The sequence below is a fragment of the Crocodylus porosus genome, unplaced genomic scaffold (assembly GCF_001723895.1).
Source record: "Crocodylus porosus isolate Cpor-Errol unplaced genomic scaffold, CroPor_comp1, whole genome shotgun sequence".
In the NCBI taxonomy this organism is placed as follows: Eukaryota; Metazoa; Chordata; order Crocodylia; family Crocodylidae; genus Crocodylus; species Crocodylus porosus.
Genome location: NW_017728918.1, coordinates 108,120,457 through 108,146,069, shown reverse-complemented (window position 1 = coordinate 108,146,069; position 25,613 = coordinate 108,120,457). Strand labels below are relative to the sequence as shown.

Below are 25,613 nucleotides of genomic sequence, written 5' to 3'. Positions count from 1 at the left end.
TTCAATCAGAAATTTCCAATTAAAAATACTAGAGCAGCTGTTATTCATACAGCATACATGTTCAATAAAAACAGTGAAAAAGAAATCCCATAAATCCAAGGCTGATGAATGCCATTCTTTCACGTAATAGAAAAGGGAAGCAACTAAACCACTGTTAAATCTCGCAAAATAGAATGTGCTCACGTAATGGTCAGCATCATAATTTGGATTATGGATTAGGTCTGATAATTCAGCAATTTTTACTCAGTTTGGGTATCCTAAGCACAGACGAACCTGTGCATCTGACTTGTAAGAGATTATTTTACATTTCCCCTTTTTGGAGTAGCATTTTTCCATCTCTGCTCATAACAGCTCTTTTCCCTCTTGGACCCAAGCAATTAAAATTAGTTGTTGCATGTTAAATACCTTTTTGCTGGATTTTGATGTTAACAGATGCTCTCTATGGTTTGTTTTGGGGTTGTTGCTTTTTTTGATGGACTGTAGATTAATCATGAATATGGCTCTTAGTTTTCTTATATGAGAATCAAGAAACGGTGTTCAGGAAGTTCAACATTTGCTTTAGCTTTAGGGTGACGGTCCCCAATTTCATTTCAGCTTCCCAACATCCTCTTAACTGTCTCACAAGATCAGTGGAATTATTCAGAATCCAAATAAAAACACAAACTTTCCTTTATTTCTTCTTACTGCAAAAAATACTTAAATGTTTTTGATTCAGCCCTGCTCTTTGATTACTTGAATTTGAAATTTGGTCATGTCAAAAATTATCACAAAGATTTTTCCGTTTTATCTACATAGTTTTTAACCAAAATTACATTATAACACACAAACACGGTCTTGTCTTTAAGGCACAACACATCATTATGCACATTCTGTTTGCCAAACTTATAAAAGAGACAATATTATATAACCCAATCCCACCCCCTACCCCCTCAAAAAACAAAAATTGCATCCACTTCCAAAATCAGCTGCTAATAAAGTCACAGTAAATTATCTTCATCAATAATTTACACAAATTACAGGTCTAGACAGGATTGTCATTATACAGTCTGAGTGCATTCCAATTCAGATTTTCTGGGTTAGGTAGGCTAAAGTTTGATTCAAACCTCAGTGCTGAGAATATATCCCATATTGAGGAATGTTGTTGAACACCACCTTGTCGGTCGGAAAACTCATTTTGGTGCTTTGCAAGTATGAGTCCTTTTTCACTCCTGCTAGGGCTCACTCAGTGTGTACCAGCAACCTCCAGAGTTTTTATTTATTAAAAACGTTGCATATATAAGACCATAGAGCTTCCTTACGTAGCACTAACGTTTTAACTCCATTCAGCAATCTGAATTCTTCATTTTGGAATTTCCATTCCAAATATTTCTTCCCTTCTTAAGACAATTCATATGTGTAAAGCCAGAGGCATCGAATCACACATAAAAATTCAGTGTACTTGAAATATAAAAAAGGATCGTCAGCTATAGAATACAGTTACAAATACTCTAGTTCCAGTGCTTGATGTAGAGCCAAGAGGTCTGAGTGACTTGATATCCTCCAGAAAGGCATGTTGTGCTGCATTGGTTAGGGAAGAAAAGGTGAGGAAAAATGAACACTACCCTGTCATCTACTTAAGAAGGCAAGTTACCAGTGAGTCTAACCTGACTCACAACAGTATATTTTGAACATTATGCTTGTGGCCTGATCTTTGTTAGTTAGGTACTGACAAAAATCAGACTAAAATAGATCTGAGCTTAATTCTTAGAACTAGGAGGAAATACATTGGATAGCGGATTTTCCTATTGACACTGGAAATAGCCCCAAATACAGTGAAAGCAGCACATCTGGCAAGGGAAATTCATTCTTCTGCTAGCATGGACTTAATTAGAAAATAAAGGATAACAGGGCATCTCTATTTTTGGTATTCATGTATTATTGTTCAGAATATTCAGTGTCTGTTTAAAGGGCCATCAACATTTTTCAATAGAGAGGAACATACTTTTTGTTCAGCTGGGGAAAAGCTGCTCAGGAGAGAAAATATGAGAATACTGGTTTAAAAGAGATGATTTAGGCTACAAGCAGCAACGGTAGCTGCCAGTAAATACAGTTTAGAGACTTACGGTTCTATCCATGCTAGCGCTGGGTACTTCTATTATTATTCTATACAGTAGCTATCCAGAATGAGGTAAGAACCTCACTTTTGTACAGTTCAGATCTATTTGTAAAGTGCTGTGTTTGTCCATCCCTCTGAATACCATATTTGTTCATGCAAGTATAACTACAGTTAGAGAAAAGCATGCCAGCTGGAAACTACCAAAAATCCAACCACCTGCATTTAGCACAGATTATAAAAGAGGCCCACCACCAGTACTGCACCTAATATAAGCAACCATTTGGAATGAGCATTTTGATTTGTTCCTTTTGTAGCTGAGGTGTTAAAACAAATCTAGAGCAGCCACCAAAAACTAGAAAGCTTTTAGTTTTCCATCTTTAATGTTGATGTCAGTATTTTTGATCATGGAGCAGGAGGCATAAAGTATAATCTGACAAGTACAACTTTTTCACATTGCTGGGAGTTATGCTGGCATGTGGAATGTGCTAGCCTTCCATAGATTACCAATTTGTTCTGTTTCAAAATAATGACAATTTACTTGCTAATACTTCATGCTGATGAGTTTTGTGATTGGGAAAACTGATTGTGAAAGAAATAAACTATTGATTACTTTAAAGAAACTGTTTCTATCTGTACATTTGTGCTATTTCTTTTTAGTAGTATCTTTCTTGAAAAAAATATATTTTAAAGTGAATCAGTTTTCCTTTAGTAACATTTTAATAGGTTGTTTTCCCTTTGTGGCAACTGAAATTTGACACAATACTTTTGCCAATTTTCTGCATTCTCTCTCTCTCTGGTTCCTGAATGTGTCTTAAAAGAAAAGAAAAGAAAATAACTCTCCCTCACTTTATTGTATCTCTCATATAAAATTATGTTTCATTTCCTTGGAATTAAATAAACAGTGTTTTTTTTTTCCTGTCAAGATACATATTTTTTCTGTCACTTTTCTTTTCCACATCATCAGAAAGCAAATGCTAGAATCCAAATGGTTTATTGTCATGTGAGTGTTGGCTTTAACATGCTCTTGTTGCCTTGCATCTCTATATTTAAAATATTTGTCATTTTGCCATTGTGCAACACTAATGGAAATGCAAACAGAAAGGCTTGCATTAGTAGCTATGTATCACACCAACATTTCATGAGACAGGTTACCTTTTTTGCTGCCTGTTCTTCTTCTACACCATCCCCAATTACAACATATACTACTTTTCTGCCAAACCTTTGCATTATTCGTTCAAAGCAACTTTCTTTTCCTGGAAGATAAATGAGATAAGAGTTCAGAGTGAAATTACCTGATTAGCTGCATGCTCCTCATCTCGGCCATCTCCAATCACAACATAAGTTATGTTAGTGCCAAATCTGGACACTATACGCTCAAAACAGCTTTCTTTGCCTGTAAAACAATGCACTGCTTATTCAAGCCATCACATGAGTTATCCTGAAGCTCAACAAAGGGTTAAGTGAATTTTACTGAACAGCATGGGTTTTTTTTATAGCTCCAAGCCTTTGGCTTGTTTCACAGCTAAAACTGGCGAGAAGGCAGTTGAATTCCTTTGGTCAGGCTAAGCGGCTTTATCTGATATTAGATCTCTTTTCTAACCTCATGGAAAAGCCACCAAGGTAAAGGTTTGGGCTGGAACAGATGGCTGATATTACCAGCATTGTAAAAACAAAAGAAGATTGAATTTAAATGTTTCCAGATTATTCTAATAATAATTTTTTCAGGGACAGTAGCAGTTACATTTAAATTGCATTTACTGCTGTGAATAACAAGGCAGGAGGAAGAGCTGTCATGGGATGAGGGGCATGCTAACAACAACAAACCAAGGCAGTACATTGCTGGGAAATGGTTCTGAACATCTGCCTCTTTGACATAGGCACAGAAGTAAGCAGGCTAAGCCAATGACAATAAAGGAGGCTTATGAATAGGAAAAGCATTGTATTTAGGAACTGATGAATGACGACCAGATTGCCATGAATGTAAAAGCCAGCCACAATTATAGCCCCTGTGTTCAGAAGGGTATAAAGATATCTCTATTCAGACACCCCCAGAGTATAACCCATTCAAAAGAGAGTGGATTGAGGGCCTTGTGTGCAGTGGGGCTAAGTTGTACCCCTAAAAAGACAGACTCCCCCTGCATGCGTGGGGAGAATTCTACCTTCCTGAGAGATTCTATCTTCCAGAAACAGAGCTCTTCCACATCACCTTGTAGAGTAGTCTGAGTGCTGCTCCACAGTGCTGTGCTCCTGAGTGCTATTTGCACAGTCTACTCCAAAACAGGCAGGCTGACAGAAATACGATGTCCATTAAATGGAGGGCCAAATACTGTATGATATCTGCACTACTTAGCTTCTTTGAGTTTATAATATTTTGGTGCGTTTCCATCTCATGGAGCATTGCAGTGCATTAAATAATAAAACAAGTGTTTTTCATTATGTTGGGAAAGGTATATTTTCATTTAAAATTTATTCTAAATGCAGTTCATGGCCCTGTTGACCAGTGAAGTGGCCCTGTTGACCAGTGAAGTCTCTGACCAATTGTTAAATGTTATAGACTTGTATTTAAAGCTAATGAACAAATGAACAAAAGCAAGGGAACTCCAAGCTTATTAACTGTTAAAGTTAGTGCCACAGAGCACTGAAATGGTGAGGTCCTGATTAAGAACAAGATTTTAGGCTTGAGCTATGACTTCCAGTGGTCAGGTAGCGCAAGGAAGTTCTTTAGATGCCAATATAAACTAGGTTTGTCCTCTGACTTAATAAGCATTTTTAGTTGGAAAACATCAATCTTTTTTCTTATATTTTCTCTTTGCACATCGTGTACTACAGAGAGGATTTTCAGAGGTGCTCAAAGATGCTGGATTACTATGGGAGTGGGGTGCTTGACTCCTTTAGGTACCTGCCAAAACCCATGCCTTTGGTTTATTTTCAGCTTGTCTTCATTATAATGGTTTGTTTGTTAGTGAATATTAGAAGTTATCATATCTGTTTACATGTAATATATATTCATAAGTAATAACTCACATATGATAAATTAGTATATGATATTAGATGCTGGAGTTTTATTTACAAAATGAAAACCTTCATTTTAAAATACAACTGAACTGGGTCTCTAAGCCTTAATGTAATATAGGTATCAGAACTCATAATGGTGATGGTTCATGTGATAAGTTGGGTCAGTGTACTATGTGACTAACAACTAAAAGATAAAACTCTTCTGCTGGGGAAGTATATATTTAGATGGCAACAACTGTAGCTACATATAAATGTAGAAGAAAGTACTGGGATTAGCAATAACCACAGTGAACATGGAAGTTTAAATTTCTTGTTAGCAAGCATTCAAAGCACTAATAAATCTTAAAACTGGAGGAAATGCACAATCTATTTTCTACCTAAATATTAATAATACTAGAAAACTGATTCTGAATCCATCTCTATCTAGTACAAATGAAAAAAAAATAGTTTAATTTGAGAATGTAAAATGCAAACTTACCTATTTTGGTTGCACTGTAAATATTTTCAATAGGAAAAGCACCTCCTAAACTATATAGCAGGACTTTTGCAAGTGCTGGGATAAGCTGGGTTGTAGTTACCAAAACATTTACACAGTTACTCCTAAAGGGAGAGAAATAGTTTTAATCTATGTAACAATCTATTATCAAAAAGTGATTTAGTAAATACTTTATTAAACTATCAGAAACATGGCACTGAAGGTGGCTTTCAAGCTTTGCTAACATTAGCTGTCAAACCAACTGCGTTACCCTCACTTAGTAGTAGGGCCTCCGCACCACTAGCATTGAGAATGTTTTATTATAAATCCTTTGTCAAAGTATGATCCTTTGTCCAAAGCTCACAGTGGTTTAGACAAAGTATATTAGCATGATTTTCAGAAAGGATTCGATACCCACATTAAGAAAATGTTGTCCCTTTAAGATGTCTTGAGGAATGTTAAAAAACAAGATACCTCAAATCCCCAGTCACTTTTGAAATCTAGGTTCCAGTGTTGCTAACACAAACACAGTTCTCAAACTGGCAATTACTTGTTATTAATAATCAATTAGATGAAAAAGTGTGAGAGGGGTAAAAGGGTAAAAGATCACTTGTAACTCTTGCCTTGAGGCGACAATGTAAAGCTACATGCTTCTAATTCAGACCAAATTAAACCTTCCCAACATTTCAGAAATGTGAAGTTCTAAATGTAAGAGAAAAGACAGTAATAGTCAAAGATGAAACAGGCAGTTTTTAAGGTTATTCCAGTTTGTCTTTGAGGAGGCTTAAATTGAAGTAGCCATAAAACCAAAACTAACAGCATTATACGGTCATGATCAATCAAATAGTGACAGGCTGAAATATATATGTAGCCCAGTGATATACCATATTTACCTGATTATAAGTGAGGTTTCCCCCCCAGTCAGCATGGCATGGAGGAAAAAAAGCTCCTCATCTTACACTTGCACAGAAGGAAACCTCATTAAATACATTGTCTATCATTAAACCACTGCCAAAAGCAGCACTGTTCAGTAATGGAAACCACCAATGAAGTTAATTAAATGCAGCCAACACTGAGCACGAGTATAAAGCATGTAGCTTGTATTGGGCAAACATACATTAGTACAACCACAATTGAATAACATAGAGGCTTGTGTCCATTGCACTCTGTCCCCCTTAGCGCTGACTCTTTCAAATCATGATGAGCCATTACACTGAATACATTTTGACTTCCTCTTCACTCCTACAGCTGACCTGTGCCTGCTTTTTCCATTTCCAATGATTCCTGTTTCTTCAACAGCCTTAAATGTCTGGCAACCATCATCAAATGGGGCCCCAAAAAGTTCACCTAGAATCCCTTTTGCTTGCCCCACCTTCTCTCAACCTGTCACATATTAGTATGGCCCAATTCTCTATGAGGTGGAGCTGGATCAGGCAGCCCTTCACTTCATCAGCCGATAAATTCTTGGAGGGTCCCAGGACACGTAACAAGAACACCTGGTTCCAGTCATGAGTGGGTTTAGGTAATTAGTACCTGGATCCTTTGTTGTGGGTATCTGGAGTACACACATGTAGTAAGCAGTGCTGAGATATGGGGTCTTCATGGCTAGAAATGCTGTTGACTCTCCTGAAGCCCAACTGTATTTATCAACTATATGGTAAATACATTTGTACAGTACAGCCTTTTGGCTCTGGTCTAAGTCTAGTTTGTCCTATATATAAACAGGTGCCAAAGTGCCGCTTAAAAGTCTGTTAATGGAATACTGTGCTAAAACTTGTAACAGTTTCTAAGAAGGTCAATGAACTGATTCTGAATAAACTAAGTCTTTGGGTGTCCAAAATAATTTGTATGTTTATTTCAAAGTCAGTGTTTTCAAATTTGCTTCTCACTTCCATGTGCTCAGGGAGAGGGTCTGACAGTGAGTGGGGGAGGAACTGCAGGGGAAAGAAGTTGGGGGGGGGGGGCAGAGGGCAAGGGGGCCACCTGATCACCCCCCAGATTTATTTTCCCTGCAGTGAAAGAAGGAAAAATTCAAGGGAAAGCTCCAATAATTAGATTCTCTACCTGGAAAGTTATAACACACATATAAATTTTCCATATACAGAATCTAATTATTGGGGTTATCTTATTTTCAGGATTGTATTGTATTCAAGTTAATATAGTAATGATAGAATTAGGACCAAGAACTTGTGGCAGCTTCTTTTGGCTTTTCTACTGATTCTGTGTGCAACTTCAGGCAAGGTAGGCAACCTCACTGCATTATCATTTCCTGTCTGTAAAACAGGGGTCATGTTCTCACTCTCATATTTTATAGATACATTATGAGGGATGTATAATATCTGAAGACAGAATGAATGGTTTACTTAACTTCTATGTATAGTGAAAAACTTTTTCTTAGTACCTCCTGTTGCTTAAACAGCACTAATTTCAAAATGAAATTTTTGACCTTTGGGTGGAATAATACTTTCAGAAGTAGTGTGAAACACAGTAGGCTACAATAACATTGCTTGCATGGCTATCATTTTTATTCTTTTGGTCAAAAAAACTGCTAAAATGTAATAGTTTTCCACCTTACTTGCTGTCTGCAAAACAGCATACATGTTTAAAATAGTTCTTTCTACTCTACCAGCTTTGTGTTTCCCCCACTTAAAATCAATTCTTCTTTTAACCCATGCTTATTTTGAAACACAAGGCAATATAGAATCATGTGTTTTATTTCCACACTGTTATGCTTATATTACTGATTATTTCAGAGGGAATGTGGGTTGCTCTGTGAACACATTATTATAAAATCAGCAAGGGGAGTTTATATTATTATTGTTTTATCCATTCTAAGAAACAATGATTACAATTATTTCTTAGGGGAGGGAATACTAAGTTCTAATTACTATGGTTTAACATAACTTTTTTTTCTTTTAAAAAACCCCCAGACCTCACATATGTATACAAAGTTATGTCTGGGGGAAAGGAGAGAGGAGAAACACTTTTGGTTTCTGGGCTTTTATGCACTATAGTATTGTGCAATGCACAGATACATGTATAGATTCACACAATACAGAAACTTTGCTAACATAAATTTGGAATTTGAATGTGGATTCCACAAAAACATAATTTTAAGAGTTACAATAATTCCAAATATGTATCTATATATATATATTAATAGGACAATTCTCAAAAGGTTTCGTATTAAGCATTTCCATAAGTTTCTAAGAACTGCTGGGGACTCTGATGTGGAAATGTGTTTACTCAGCATCCAGTTACTGTTGGGTTGTTTCTGAAAGCTATTCTGCTGAAGTACTAAAGTATATTCATATAAATTATAATAATAATATTAATGTTCTTAGAACATACATAAATACATACCTTGTGCTAATAATTGATAATGATTTAAGTGCATTTGTCAACCAGGAGTCTGTCAGAGCTTCAATCTCTGCTCTTAACTGCAACCATGCATCCCTTTTAGCGGGGCCAAGGAGTCCTTGTATATAAATGAAGAAGAAAAACAAATTAAAGTCAGTTTTAGCTGGAACACATGGATCTTGCAGTAATGTTGGCTATCTGAATTCTGTGTTTAGGACATGATGAAACACACCTATTTAAGTCAGCAAGAAGATCCCACTTAATTACAATGATGATCAAGGAGTTACATTTTAATTCTCTGCACTGTTATAATGTTTCTGTTTTAAGCAAAATCATGGAATTTTAGAGGGGCCGTGAAGGCACCTGAGCTCTCATTAATAACCCACTTGTTTCTCATATTGAAGTCAGAGGTGGAAAAGAAGTACTACTCTTACCCATCTATGCAGAATTATTTCTGTACAGTACACTTTCTAGAGTTTTTTCTCATGCACTGATACTTTCTGCACAACCTACTGAAGGACTGCTGCACAGGTAGTAACACTGCAGCACTGCATTTCCTACTGAATTTCCTACTGGAAGTCAGTCTCTTTGTTAATGTCATGCTATTATTTTTATTTCTTTTTCCTAAATACTGTCTCCCACCTTGTACCTGCAGCCTAGAAATACTTGTAAACTTCCTGTGCTCTTTTATTTAATCATGTTTTCGATAAACTGCAGAAAGCTCCTTCCTTATCATTTACCATTAGATATAATTTACTCAGCCACCTGAGTTTTAAGACTTAATTAGTTTAAAGCCTAGATATTTTAAGACAGAGCTTGATAATTTATTAACAGGCTTATGGAATGGGGGGTTGGGCCTGATGATATCCTTCAGTCTTATGTTCTTTATTCCTGACTTGGGTGACTGACATTTTCAAAAGGCTGATATTAAATTAGCTCTGACCACATAGCTCAGTCATGCTTGGTTTTAGGCATTATTTTGAAATAAAATTGCCCTGTGAGGAAAAAACAAAAGTTGTAAAAGTTGATGGGAGGAAAATACATGTGTGAACTGACCATTAATAGTGGAACAAATTAAAAAACCGGTAACGCATAAATAATATTTATCAAGATAAAGGAATTATACATACAGAACATACCATGTAAACACATTTCACCCTCACAGTGACTCTTGTTATTTCAATATCTTTTCATGAAATATGGTGGCTTTAAAATTTTAAACACATTAGGAGCTTTTCTGAGAATGCCCAGTAAATCTGTAGATCAGATAGTTTTGCTGTATTTTTAATGTCTAAAGATCCCATTTCATAACAGCAATACGACTCCCCAGGGAGGACAATTTCTTAGGGGATTATCATTTACTTTTTAGGTAGTTTAACTCACTTAATCTCTCTGCAAGTAAAGAATCTTAGCTAATAAAAATGGAAAGATATTAGTTGGTTCCATTCTCAATAAAATGTTTCCTATGGGGACTGAAACTCACTCCCCGTGTCATCATAACTCATGATTCCTATTGCTGATAGCTGGACTTGCCAAAGCAAGACCACAATGCTTACATTTTTTTTTTACAAGAAACTGAGACTTAGGCTTTTCTGAACTTATGCCAAATTACTTTGGAGAAACACTGGAGTGCTCATTGGGACCTCTTCCCACAAAGGAGACCCTGAGCCCCCCTCACCCCCCCCCAATTGTGTGTCGATTTGGAAAGGGAGTGAAGATCTGAAGATGTCCACTCCCTAACTCCCTCCATGTTCTGTCTGACATGTGTTTCTCCTGTCTCTTCAGAGGTAGGTTGGCTGGCCATCTAAATCCTACAGGAATCTTCTGGAGTGATCCAGCCTTCTCTCACAGCTGTAGGACTCAGAACGACTCCTTCAATTCTACCCCTGTTAGTGGCGCTTTAAAATTACTAAGATATCCAGCAGAGTAAACCATAGTAGAAAAGCCTTCACTGTGTGTAGGTAAGTTTGCTACTGATTCTTCAAGACATGCCTGTCACAGAAGTAATGAATCAGCTAGTGGTATAACAGTGGCAGGACTAGAAAACCTTTTCTGGATCTGTTATCACAGAATCAGTCAAATGACTTGCCTGCTTGCAGAAACTTTTAACAGAATTTGGACAGTTGAGTATAGTGACTAGTCAGGTCAACAAAACAGCAGGATGATGAAAAAGGCTGGTGAAATTCAAATGAAAAAGCCTGACAGGCACACGAATGAAGATACCTGACCTCAGGAAATAGCTTAAAGTAAATGGTTGACACAGACATTAAGTCAGTGATAATTTTGTTACTGAGTCCGAACTAGGACTCAAGCGAAAAACTCTAGTCCCGCAGAAATCTCCTTGAATACAGCCTTTTACTTCCATCTGGCCAGGATTTCACTTTAAGTGCTCTGTTCCCACCATGTTCGAGATTCCCTCAGTCACAGCTGGGGGAATCCAATCCTCTTGTACAGCGGCACATCCCCAGATCAGCCACTTATGTTACACTTTAATAGGACTAATTCCAATTAATTTATTATTCACAGGGAGGTTTCCCAGGCATATTAATTTTGGCACTGGTTAATTACCATAGAGTCTACATAGAGCACCAAACAACTACTTGAATATGACAGATCCCTGTGAGGTTATGAAAGGCGGTTGATTGGTCACTGTTTAATTGTTACATTTGCATGCTTCTATGGGGATGTAAGCATAATGCAACCCCGTTTAACCGGGGTAATAGCTCGGTTAAAAGTATTTAGCTCATTTTATATCGCTACAAGAGCATGTCAATATAACAGTTACCATATAACAGCTGATGTGGGCTCCCAAGCACTAGCACCCACTTCCCTTTTGAAGTAACAACCCATGGTAGATTGGAATATGATTGTTTGGTGTCCTCTCATACTCCTTCAAGTGTAATGGAATGGGTACTTTAACTTGTTTTAAGCATAAACTTTTTAAACTCACCTCCTATATTGTTCTTGTAAGTATTATACAATTCTTTTACTCTTCTGTAACGGAAAGCCAGCTTCCTCATCCAGTCCACCCCTCCTCTCACACCTGTTGGCAGACAAAGGTTTGCACTACTTGCAGCTGCATGGAAGCCATCAGTTGCAAAACTGTAGGTACTGCAAACACCCAAAATATATTAAAAATAAATACAATGTATTCCTTTAAAAGCTGAAGTTTAATCTTTACAGAAAATCAAATTATGACAAGAAAAAAAATACAGCTTACCTTAGGTCTTGCCCATTGTCATCAGAGGAAACATCATCTATGTGAACTTGATCACATTCCTGTTGAAAAAATAATTAAAAAGATATTCTATTTTAATACACCCTAGTGTGTTAGGAAAGATGTAAAAAAACCCCTCTGTTTAGCATTGTTTACACCAGAAGATGGCAGTGTAGACACACCTTAAGTCTCAATAAATCTGACCAACTTTCCTTTAAGACTAAAGAAACCAGTGTTCCTTCTACACATTATAAATTAAGAATTAAACTAAGCCTCCAAAAAAGGGAAACCATTTCCTAATTCCCCTCTGATATGTTGTTGGCTAGATATGTTTTAAACCCAGACTTTCTAAATCAGTCTTGACCATCTCTCGCCACTCTATAAAAACTAGCAATGGTGAACCTCAAAAGGTCTGTCATTGATGTTTAGCTTTCCAAAGTTTGGATGCTTATCCAAGCTTTATCTGAACTTATCCAAACCTTTCTGGTTTGGAAACCTCACAAAATCAGGCACTCTCTTGAGAGCTCCACTACTTCCTGATTTCAGCTGAGCCGGAAATACCACTGAAAAAGCCTGTCCTGTAGTATTTCACTACTTCAAGTCCCAAAAAACTCAGGAAGTCCTGGAGCTACAGTGAAAATATATAATTCAAAAAGAACTTTGCTGTTAGGGTAGCTATGCTTTAATCATGGTTTCTCCTTCACTTTTGATGGCTGCAAGAGTAACAAGAAAACATTGGATCACGTGGAAAAACATTCCTGAGATCTGCATTGGTTGACAAGTCTTTCATAAATGGTTTTAAATGTATTTTTACTGAGGATTATCTCTGGAACATGTTTGAATTCAGTAGTCAAAAAGTTCTCCTTGCAGATATTTGAATATTTAATGTTTGAAAATAATCATATTTGTAGGGCTTAACTCTTTTCAGTATATACAATTAATCCAAGCTTTTTTCCTAGTAAAAATAAAAAAGGCTCTGCAATGGTTTTGAAATTCAATTCACCCATTTTGTAGCTGTAATTCAGCTGCATTAATCTAATCATTACACAAAACAGGCTGAATGTACACAAAACTGCTTTACAAGCAAATAAAGAGGTATTTCAGGCATCTCCTTCAAACAAAATCACCAGTAGGTAACACTGAGACCAAATCAGCCATGATATTCAGGAATACTTATTTAGAAGTCTCAAATATCAATGTAGAGTCATTAATAAGATTTTTTAAACTCTGAATAAAGGAGTAGGTTTAGAACAGGCACACTGAAAATCTCCTAAAATTTTATCTGGGAAGGCAGCACATGTAACTAAAATTGTAGTTTTTGGATTTGTCATGAGAATTTCTGCTCCAGTGCTTATTTCTTAACATCAAAGGGGAACATCATGGATATCTTTGCATATAAAGCAAATCTGTTTAAAAATTTAGATAATTTAGAAGCAATGTGTGGACAAAATAAGGGCACACATCATTTTAGTTAGAAGTGTTGGTAATAAATCTTTCTGTAACCTTTCCAAACTCTGCTTGTATGGTTTAACCCAATCATATTAACATAGGTGTGTTAGGGCTCCTGGCATTTAAAGACTACAGAAATTACTCACTATTCTCCCCTTTGGAATAATAAAATGTACTTTTTGCCTGAATATAAAGAGGAGAAGATTATCCCAGGTGCAGCAAATTACAGAATTTAAATATGGACTTTAGGAAAAGAGTTAGTTGATGCAAACTGATTTGGGTAAAATTAAGTCAACCAACCCACTCCACACTCCAATTGATTCTTTTCCTTAGGTTTGAAGAGGTTCAGAGAACCCACTAGTTTGCTCATATTACATTTTGGTTTTAGAACTTCCTGGTTTCATATTCTTGAATTAGGGGTTTTTTCTTTTCCTTTTTCTTTTTTTGTTTTTGGAAAATAGAAGAGGGGAAAAAAGCATGTCAGCTGCAAAAAAGAGAGCAGGGTTTTTCGGGTTTTTTTTAATTCTCTTAAACTATTATTGCAACCATGGAGAGGTTTCAGTGATCGATATGTGATGCTGTAACAAGCACAGGCTAGAAATGGACCCCACACAATATTGAGACAGACTCTAATAACGTGACTGACGTTAAGTAGTATCTTACTCTGTAAGCAACTTCAGTGGAACCACTAAAAGAGGTAGGTAATTCCTGATGGTATCAAAATCTGGCACAGTGTGTTTGAGAGCATGTTGGGGAGATGAAGGGTATACAGAGGACCACATGAATGAAAAAAGTGTCTATGACCATTTGGGTTTTGTTAAGCTGTTCAGCTATTTTGTTTCAGTTAAAATGGGTATTGGAGTTATGGAGTACTAGAAGAGAAACAGTTTTATTTGGAATGAACCCAATAACTGGCACATAACCAACATTTAAAATTCCTGAGACCAATTCTGATAATTTCATTATTAAGTTAAATATGAGTGGGTGGCAAAGGCTCAGTCTTTTTCTTTTTCTTTTTTTTTCTCTTCTAATTTTATTTGTCTTACATTTTGAAAACTATATCCATATTCATCAATTCATGGGGCAGGAAAGAGAGGGGGTTCAAGAGCCTTCAGTTTTCTGACTTCCTTGCTTCTTGTCTCTGCAGGAGGGTTTTTCAGTTTCCATCCATGTAAGAGGATCAAAACACACATGGTTTTCCAATTCCCCCTCCTCACTCATTATGTGGCTCACCCGCCAAACAGTCTGTTTTAGAGCTCAGGGAGCACTGCTACTTGCCTCCTTCTCTGGTGCATTACTGAGCACCCCATAGGGAGATCTTAGAACCAATTCATATGCCCACTCCATTCTACTGAAACACTCCTTTCTTCTTAATTTATTTACCTGATAACCAGTAAAGTAGTTAACTACAAACTAAATGGATTTGTAAAATTTTTGTCAACTTTCATATATAGAATATACAAGTTCATTGTAAAGTCAAACCCAGAAGTTTCATGGAGGTTTTAGTCAGTTCCCTCCCACTCCCAGTGGAAACAATTCTGATGTTGTGCAACAAGTTCAGGCTGTAATATATCCATAACAGAGATGTGAGAGAAATGCGGGGAGGAGGGAGGAAGCTCTCTGTTAATTTGAAGTTTAAGGTAAAATACCTTTCGTAACAGCTACAGTACTGGCTACACTCAAGTCACAGTGGGCCACTGGCTGTGCAAATTCAGGACTAAGAAAGATAAAATATATTTTCTATTACTGAATGTGTACAGAATTAGTCCAGGTACAATAACTAACTTTTGTTTGAAGAAATATTGTTTTAAAGTCATGTTCCAGTGCAGTTAATTCCTTGTAGGAATTTTTAGAGTTTAAAAATTTTACTTTGAGTGCAGAGCCTACAAATTGTCCATAAAAAATTATTCTCTTGGAATGGACTGTAATTTCATTATCCAGTAAAAACAGTGACTCACTGCACTGAAAACAAAAATGCTATTATACAGCAGATACTCAGCATTACACATTTTCAGGATGTACAGAACCACCCATTTCATGTACATGCCTCAGTCTCCATTTAATACTGGCCAGAACTGCCTGCCAAGTTTTGTGGATTATTTAAACCACTACCTGAACTTTTTTCCTTCTTTAAGATGAAAGGAAAAAAATACTGTGTAGATCTTTTTTTTTTTTCTAATTTCACCTTGAGAAACAAGTCAAATCACAGGTTCTATGTACTTCATTCCTCTCTAAATCAATATCAAATTCCTTTAAAATGTATAAATTTGGTTTTCCAAGGTTGTGATAAACCTGCAAGAATTGCAGTAGGTTACTCTGGTGCTATACACAGAGAAAACATAAGTTCAAATTACTACTCAGATTTATTTGTAGAGATTGACTGTTACATTTGCCTATGCATGATAGGCAAAGCACAATGGTGCTTGCTCAAATTTCTTACCTGTGCAATAGTCCTGTAACAGTGCAATATCCATTAACCTGGGCATTATAATTGATACGGTCCCACCCCTTAAGCAATCATAGTTTGCTCGAGGACAAGAATTTTCTAGAGCACCAGACCCCTGTATAAAAACCAAGAGAAGCAAGTATATTCCCAAGCAATAATCCTGCTCTCTCCCGCCCCCAACAAATCTATATTTTGAGTATGCAACAACCTGAAGGAAGAAAAATCCAACCTGAATTAATACAGGAATTTTACTACTTAGAATAAAAATTACTGTCACTGGACACATCTACACGAGACATTTACTGTATGGTAGCCTAATAACACTCTGCAGTAGTGTGCCAGTCAAAAACTGTGCTAATATGCTGTTGCAGTGTCATTAGGCTACTGTGCAGTAAGCATCACAAAAAAAACATGTGCCAGTGGTACTGTGCATTAAATGTAGTTACTGCATATTCAGTTAGTACTTGATTAAGGAAGTACTAAATTAACTACAATGCATTTATAAATGTGTAGATGCGCCCAATGAAGAGTATCTCTGTAAATGGGAACTTCCAGATTGGTGTCAAATACATATAAAAAAAACAAAGCTGTATTCTCATATGCAGAGACGTTCAATAATTTGGACACTACTGTCAGGAGCTGGTGAGTGGTGGTTGCATTGAACCAGAAAGAGAAAAAGATAACAAAGGGTCAAACAGACAGAAGCACGGAAGACTGGTTAACTAAAAGCAGTATTACCAGCGCAGAGCTTGTGCAGAAGTGTGTAGGTAGGGCACACTTGGACTCACCACTGCTGTGGTGTAGACATACTTAAAGTGACTGCAGCTTTTAATGGGCACGGTCTATCATGTCTTTTAAAGAATGAACTGATGAGAACTGAGCTGTACACCCTACACAAGTTCATGATTAATTTTCTTTTGTTAAAGACCATCAACAGCTCAGGACCTTGCTATAATGGAGAGTGTCTCCCCATAAACAATGATCCAAAATAGCTGCAATCTTCTGGGCTAATGCAACTATTAGCCTAGGACAAAGTATGCAAGAGTAGGAGATGCTGGCCAACAAAACTTTCATGTTGAAGCTAAAAAAAACCCTGGCTGCTTTTAGAACATCCCTGCACATTAAGAAGTGCTGTTAATGTCTTAAAAATAGACAGATGAAAGATTCACTCTACAGGTAAAAGGATTCTGAAGGGGGCCTCACTCTACTTTTTGTGTGTAATATAAGGGCAAAATCTGGGCTTGCTAATTAGTTGTGGGAGAAATGGAAGAGACCTGTCAGCCTTCTTTTATACTTCAGAAATTATGCATTTAATGCATTTCAAAACAAAAGTCTTAGCATTTCTAGTCCTCTTGTAATATAACAGTTTGGTTTGAAATAAGTCTGAGTCTTGGCTAGAAAATATTTAGTTGCATGCAGACATCCAAGAAACTAGGCTTGATGAAATTAATCTTACAGTTAGGTCCCTAAATGATACTCCTGAAATTAACTAAAGCTGAGAGATGTTTTGAATCAGATCAAAATCTGGAATGAGCCTAAGAATGATTTTTAGGGTTCCGTGCTATAAAGGCATTAACAGGAAAAGGCTCAATGTGATGTTCCAAAATGGCAAATGCCTTAGATTTGCAGAATTTGTGACTGGCAGGATAACTGGAGGGAAGATCATTCTAAAGTGAGTGTGCACAAGGCTCAAAGAGAGAAAAAACAAAGGCTGTACAGAAGAATCAAGGTGAAGTTCTTCTGTGCTGAACTCTGCCACTGGAACTCAGGCAAACCTTAAAGAAACCTGCTAGTGAGGGCCTCACAGTTCCTAGGGTCACTACTTGAAATCTGAGCATGCTGGGGCAAAGGTCCATTAGAAAGAAATCTAAGCAATGCTTTGAAAAATTGATTTGGAATCTATCCTTTGCGTGAGGCACTAGGAAGAGAACATTCACCAAATGCATTTGCATTGTCAAGTGATGACTCAGAGTGCAATAAAACACCCCCTAGCTGAGGACTATGCAGGGTTTCAGCTCTCAGATTTCATACTGTTGGAGAAGGCAGGTGCAGTTCAGGTGAAGGATAGGCCCTGGAACAAAAGGTTCAAGGAACTGGGAAAGATCTGAGCTTGGGATACTGTTATCTCTTGACTTTGGGGGAACTAAGAACAATGATGCCAGTGAAAGTAATGAAAAAAAACTCAGTGTGATAGCTCTTGATTTTCCTAATGGCTGTGGCCCATACCAGAACAGAGGGAAGTACCTATTAGGAAAGTCCTTGTCTGAAAGGAAGGGAGAAAAATGCATCATTCAGTTTCCTTCACCAGCAAATTTAAGACAAGCTTTACCTGCTTCCAGTTTGCTGCTGCTGTTTGCAACTAATACATTTACCTGGGGAAAGAACTTTACCAGCTTTACTCAGCAGAAAGGAGCTGATCCAGGTTGGGAGGATCTGGAAAAGCATAAGGGGGGGCTGTTTTCCAATGCATTTGTGAGGTTCTCAGAGTTTATTAGAACAGAACTAGCCTTCAGGATTGGAAAAAAAAAAGATGCTTAAAAAGCATTGTGGATGAGCCTGCTTTTCACTTGACAGTACATCTGTACTGATTGTAATTAGGCTAGTCAACTACAATGCTCTGTCCATAGAAATCTTTTTCTTGGGTAACTCTATGATTTGAATGAGTGGTCACTTTCTGCTGATCTTAGGCTATGAGGAAGAATGCTTGGCCAGCCCACCAACTGAACACAACTCAGTGCATGACACAAAGAGCCTGGGGAACTGGATAAGCTTCCAGATGGAAAGCCTAGGATGGATACCTTCCTCGAGGTGCAGGTTCCTCACTCAGAACAATTTTTTGTAAGGGAGAAACAATTTGAATTGAAGAGTTAGATCTGTAATCCTCAGCAGGACCAGATCTTGGGAGAGGGAGGTGGGATGGGGAAACTTCCATCATTCCCTACAAAATGATATGTCTGTAGGACCTTCAGAAATCTAGCAAGAACTCTGAAAGTGACAGGACTGTATCAGGCCCTCAGGAAACTGGCCTGCAGAATATGCACTTCACTGAGACTGGATTGCCAGAAATCTCTGGAGGACGTGCATTACTAAGTGTTAAGAATTAAACACGATGAGGGCCAACTCAAAAGCTGCAGAATTTCAAGTGGGTGGGCAGATGAGGATTTGAACCTCCTTGAGACTGCCAAAGAACAGGAAGTTTCTGTGTACTAGGTTAATTACTTTGATTATGTTTAGTCTACCTCAGTGGTTCTCAACCTTTTTAGACTTGAGGCATCCCTGGATAGACTCACAGCACCCTTCAGAAAATGTTTTCACTTTTTTTGTACTACAGAGAACTAATAAAGCAGCTGTTCTGGAAAGACCACAACTATGGATTTCTGTTTGCAGTCTCTGGGCTTATATTGTGAATTATGTTTATAGACCTAACAGTACTAACATTGTGCGACTCCCCAACACCCTTGAAAGGATCTCAAGGCACTCCAGGATGCTGAAGCACCCTAGTTGAGAATCACTGGTCTAACTATATGACTGGGATAAAAAAAAAAAAACGACAGGCTGGGCGTGTCTACATGTGACACTACATCGCCAAAGTGATGTGCTATAGCCATGTAGCACTGACAGGAAAAAACCATTCCACTGCTGCTATATTGCCATACCAATGCTTTCCCTCATTATAGTGTGCTGCTACGGTGATGTAGCAGCTAAAAAATAACTACGCGACTGGCACAGTGCAGTACAGGCTGTTATTGCACCATCATTTAGTACCAAAAGGATGACGCCATGTGTAGATGTGCCCACTGAAAATTTTCAGTCTTTTGAACCAAAAATAATTTAAAGTGAATCCAGACGGTTCAGGACACAACTCAGCAAAGCCTGTCTCCTTCCTTGGAGAATAAAACATTATAGTAATATCACAGTAAGGGTTTGGGAGGTTTTTTTGGGCATATTTTACCCATGAGCCTTTCCTGCCTGGTGTCTTTAGTTCCCCACTGCAAATAGCAGACAATGAGAATTGGTACCTGGGTTTGGGGGGGGACGGGGAGGTTGGTTGCTTTTGAGGGTTTTTTTGAGGGGCAAAATTCTGGCCTTGAGTCTCTGGAGATATCTGGGGGCTTGTTCTCAATTTCTATGATTTTACAGATGTTGGGTACATTGGTAAATGAGACACCTTACTGTGAAGTAGCACAGTTTACTGTGCAGTAAGCACGTGCAGTTAGACATGCACATGCTTACTGCACAGTAAACCTCACTAATCTCCAGTAAATTTGCTACCTATAAATGCAAGTAGCATTTACTTGAATTTCTAGCTGCACAGTAACATTCATGTAGACACCTGAATGGAAGCAAATCTGTTCCTGGTCAGCTGGTCACCAGGCAGTGGAAAATTGCTTTCTGCCCCTGGGAGCTGCCTGCTGCTAGGGCCGACTCTGACACTGGAGCCTAGGTGGGGACTATGTCCCACTGCTCAACAGCAAGGAGCTCCAACCCTGCCCCAGTCTGAAATCACGATCAGGGAGCTGGGGGCTGGGAGATCCTTGTCGCCCAGTGCCAGCTCCATGGTCCCAGGGATGGTAATGAGAGATCAGGATCTACCAGTGCAAGCCCCACAGCAGGATCAGGATCTTCCAGCACTGGCCCCACTGGCCCAGAACTGGGCCCAGTGTGGGGGCCGGTGATTATGAAATAGATAGACGCCATCTGTGAGGCTTGGGCTGTGGTGTAGGGGAGGAAAGGAGCCACAGATAGTGCCCCCTGGCATCGGGGTAGGAAATAGGCAGCCTCCCACTTAATTACATCTTTAAATAATTAATTAACAACAAGGCATGGCAGACAAGAACGCAGTCAGTTAGCCCAGGAACAGGTGGGCGGGCCACACTGAGATTGGCCCCAAGCAGGCCCCCTGTTACAGAGAGGCTCAAGTCCCCTCTGGTGGTGGCAGGTTCCCATTGCAGGGTGCCAAGAAGCAAGACCAATTTGTTGCCATTAGCAGCAAATCTGCTTCTGCTTTCTGACATATGTAGGCACCTGAGTAGTTTACTTATGAGTAAACTGCTCCCAGATCCAGTGCATGTGTAGACACACCCATTGACAATGATCCAAACTGTCTGCACATTACTCAAAGCCTGTTGTTATGATTATCAAAACCCTGATAAGGTAGTTTTGCAAGTGAACAGTAGGTTGATCTACACATGCCTCTCTTAAGCAGGGTTAACCTAAAATCGCCATTTTAAAAGTGCATTAAGGGTGTGTGTCTATACATGTGCACTCCTAATGTGCCTTAAAAATGGTGATTTAAGCCTATATGAGCTTAAATTTGATACCTGCATAAAGCAGGTATCAAACTTAGGTACACATAGCTAAGTCACATTTATGCACGTGTAGATACACTAATGTGCATTAATGCAGTGTGCATCAATGGATAGACTGCGTTATGCGCCTTAGTGGATCTACACATGCGCTAATGTGACATAGCTATTTGCGCCTAATGCACATTAGCGCATCCATACCTAGATGCACACACACCTAAATTTCTTTAATGCACCTTAAGCAAAGGTGCATTCAATGTACGCATCTGTTAATACATGTGTAGACACTTCCAGTGAGAACCCTTCTCCTTTCACTGAGAAGGAAAGGGTGGTTCAGGGCCTAGCAACACAAAAATGTGGGGAAAGAACTGAAACCTCTTCTGTAACCTCTTTTGAGGCAGAGATACCATTTGAGTTTAGGAACAAGAGATGGGAAGCAGTTGTGCTCCTTCCCAGCAAGATATCATAGACATCACTAAATCTATAGAATTTGGATACTTTTTAAGCATTACAGTACAATTACAATAGTTTTTAAGCATCTTTTTCTAAACCCACACAACAACTACAAAACAAGGTGCAGAGGGCAGAGATTATATTCTGTGGATGCTTCTCCCAATTTTTCATGTGTGTAACCTGGTGCTGTTGAAAATTACTGTCACATGACTGCCCCCAATTGATGAGGCATTTTTTACGGACACACCGATTATACCAAGTTAAAGGGGAGGATGGATCCATGCATCAGCTGTTTCACAGTAAATGTTTGTATATCCACTCCTTTCCCCCAGTCAGTAGAAACTAACTTGTAGCAATGTGTCCCTGTTTCCTTCAGGAATAAATTATCCAAGTTAAGCTTTAGCTTTCACTTACTATCAGATAACAGAGAACACATGACAGTTACCACAGAATAGCTGATATGCACTAAATCCCATCACTTTTAACTCGTATAATTTGTATGTCAGAGCAGGACAAATGCAAAACAATATCTGTATTAGTAAACATTTAGTCGTATGAAAATTGTTCATGGGTAGCAAAACTCATAAACTGGAATAACATAGTCACGTTAAAGTCTTTGGTTCTTACCTCTAAATCATTAAAAAATAAATGTGTATCAGCTAGATTAAAAATCATTTCTTCCATTCGCAGGCCAAGGGTCACTGCCATTGGTGGGTCCTTAGAAAAAGAAAGAAAGAAAAATGAGTTTCATGTCTTCATTACATTTATGTTGCAATTATTTTAAAAGATGCTATATGCAAGACTTTGAAAACTTAAAATTGGAATGAGTTTCTCTTAAATTCTTTAGAAGTGGAGCTATTTTATTATGAAGTTACAATTAAAATGTGGCAAATGGAAGGTAGTTCAGAAACTAATCAGCAAAATCTTAGGGCAAGGATGCTGAAGTAGTATTTTATGAAGAAAGATGAAAAGAACCAAATATTTATACTTTGACTAAACTATGGTAGAGGAGAAACTTGATTGCCATTTACAAACTCATGGAAGGTATAATTATTAAAGGGGAAATATATTATTTAAGGTAGTACAAAGGAAGGGAATGCCATCAGGAGATGAATACAAGGAATGCTATATTTATTATAAGAATATTTTGTTTTACATCTAATGATACCAAAACACTTAACGAAAGTATATAAAGAACTTTATTGCTAGAAAGGAACTGACAGTTAGTTGACTAGTCAAAGTCCACACAGAAAGCCAGGAACACAAACTCTCTCTTGTTAGCCAGTACACTGCTCAAGCCATGGGACCATTCTACATCTCAGATGATCAGAAGAAAGTTTGCAACACTTGGCTACATAACAATTTCCTATGCTCAGTGTTATAAGTTTCTTCACTGAAGACCTGTAAAACTGGACTGAGAAAAGCCCTGTAAAACTGGATGGAGAATTATCCTACACTATCAGGGAAAGGCAACTTAAGAAGTCTTTTCCTTTTCCAGTGTTTATGATTTGTGAGTGCACAGAAGTCAGTCTGAATCCTTGGCTATCCCTCAAACAAAGTTTCACTTTAGAAAATTTCACTTTACAAACCTCTTTCCTACCCATACGTTTTGCCCATACTGATTCATTCTCCCATCCTGTCCCAACTTCTACCCCCTCTTTACTGCAGGGACTCACTCATGAAATACTAAACTTGCTTTCTGCTTCAACTTCAGGCACCCAACAAAGGCTGATCTCATTCATTTTCTACTCACCCAACCCATATGTACTCACAAGGCAGGGTAGATTTGCACCATACAGACTAACTAAATCTAATGTATAAGCTTTCATGAGCAGCACCTTCATCAGATTCTGTGAAGAGATTGCAGGAAGCAGAGCTTCTAAGTAGAAAGCAGTGACTATAATAATACAAAGGGAGGAGGGGGGTAGTAAAAAGGAGAGAAGACAACTCAAAGAGGTAAAATGGGTAGGAAAAAGAAAAAACATTAAAAGCTAATCCAGGTAATGGGATAAAAATCTATCATCTTGGTTTAGACCAGTGGGGGCCAAGCTTTTTGGTGGGTATTCCCCAAATTAATCCTGCCCCCTCCCTACATGCCACTCCAATCCCTTCCTCTTACCCAATCTGTTGCTCTGCTTTCTGCTCCCTCCCCTATCTGTCACTGTGCTACCTGTCCCTCCCCAGTTTTCTGCATGTAACCCAGGCCACCTCTGGGTTAGACAATACTTAACATAATCCAGCCTATGGATGATTTTTTGTTTTTAAATTTCCTATTAAAGGTGTTTTCTTAAGTGTCTGCCCAACCTGGTCTCGCAAATTTGCAGCATTCCTATACTTGACAACCCTCATATTCTGAAAGTTCCTCCCAATTTCCAGCCTAAATTTCCTTTACTGAAGTTTGAGGCCATTACTCCCAGTCTGTGGCATAGCTGATGGATATTATATTGCTATGTAATTGTTATCTATATTGCTATGAAATTGGATTTCTTGTACTACATTTCTGATAAAACTGTGTGCAGAATTCTGGCTTGCATATATACATAAAATTAAATTTAAGAGACTTCATTTCTTCTTCAGGCTAATTCAATTGCTGATTTCAGAACAATGAATTTTCCAGCAAGATATGTTCACTGAAGCCACACTACTACCACAAACATTAGAGAGTAAGTTCTAATATTTCCCAGTTGAGCTCTTCACTTCTTAGACAGCAGCAGGGAGTAACAAGTAGGTTTCCTCATGTACTGAGGTCAATTTCATTAAATGTTAAAAAAAATAGGGATAAACAACCTAAAAATCACCATATTGTCTTCCACATGATGCCAAGGACACACCTAGATTCTAAAATATAAAAAAAAACTTAAATGGCACAAATGAAGGTAAGACCTGAAGAAAGCAAGAAGAAAGGAATCATCTACAGTAGCTATACACTAGTTTGAATGTGACTGCAAGAGAAATGGATGTAAGACAGATTACATTTCTGACTACAATAGTCTATACAAAAAAGAAGGAAAATAGAACCTTTTTGTAGACATTTTGTTGATTAAAAAAACACAGCCCTTTGGCCCTTGCAAGCATGAGCTTTAGCCAGATATTACTAACGTGAAAGGAGGCAAGATCAGCTACAGCACTTCTCAGTATCAAAATATAAATGACTTCAGTTACGTTAGTACTGAGGCACTAAATTGGAGCCAGACTGTCTGTCTGTGGACTTCTGTGCTAGACTGGGCCATCTACTGGAATGTCTCCTAGGAGACTAGGTAAAAATATCTCAGGAGAACCAATATTTACATGTTTTGATGAGGAACAAATTATGATTGGGCCCAAGATAAAGTCCAAAATGCTCAGTACTATCAGCAGATGCAAACTGTTTAATACTTTCAGGCAAGAAATGCTCAAAGGTCCATTCTATTTATTGCAAAGTAACACAATTAACTGAGCTATTTTACAATACAATCTCCTAAATTTTACATTTAGGAGATTGTATTCTATCTAATGGTATAATGCAATCTCCTATATGTATGTGTGTGTGGATGTGTATGTATGTATGTGTAAATATGTATAAGATACACACAATATATAGATAGATGTATAAACATATGCACACACACAGGATATATAGATATATAATGATATATATTGCAAAGTAACACAATTAACTGAGCTATTTTACAATACAATACTATTTTATAATTCAATCTCCTAAATGATATGTAAATTTTATAATACCATCTCTTATATATATATATATATAATCTCCTATATATATAGTATTATCTCCTCTCTCTCTCTCTCTCTCT

The 25,613-nt window shown here is 37.8% G+C and overlaps 1 protein-coding gene across 11 annotated transcripts in view; it reads right to left on the bottom strand.

The window, feature by feature from the left end:
* Nucleotides 1–645: 645 nt before the first annotated feature.
* EYA4 (EYA transcriptional coactivator and phosphatase 4) overlaps nucleotides 646–25,613 on the bottom strand; it is a 241,836-nt gene continuing 216,868 nt past the window's right edge. For 9 of the 11 annotated variants that reach the window (XM_019538073.1, XM_019538075.1, XM_019538076.1 and 6 more), the window contains 7 exons: nucleotides 22,444–22,533; nucleotides 12,166–12,224; nucleotides 11,896–12,056; nucleotides 8,949–9,063; nucleotides 5,589–5,710; nucleotides 3,388–3,488; nucleotides 646–1,557 (listed from right to left, as the gene is read on the bottom strand). In XM_019538073.1, coding sequence (XP_019393618.1) covers nucleotides 1,477–1,557; nucleotides 3,388–3,488; nucleotides 5,589–5,710; nucleotides 8,949–9,063; nucleotides 11,896–12,056; nucleotides 12,166–12,224; nucleotides 22,444–22,533 — 729 coding nt within the window. In that variant the 3' untranslated portion in view covers nucleotides 646–1,476. Of the gene's footprint in view, nucleotides 1,558–3,247; nucleotides 3,349–3,387; nucleotides 3,489–5,588; nucleotides 5,711–8,948; nucleotides 9,064–11,895; nucleotides 12,057–12,165; nucleotides 12,225–22,443; nucleotides 22,534–25,613 lie in introns of all 11 variants that reach the window. The other 2 variants (XM_019538074.1, XM_019538077.1) reach the window with 1 other exon arrangement.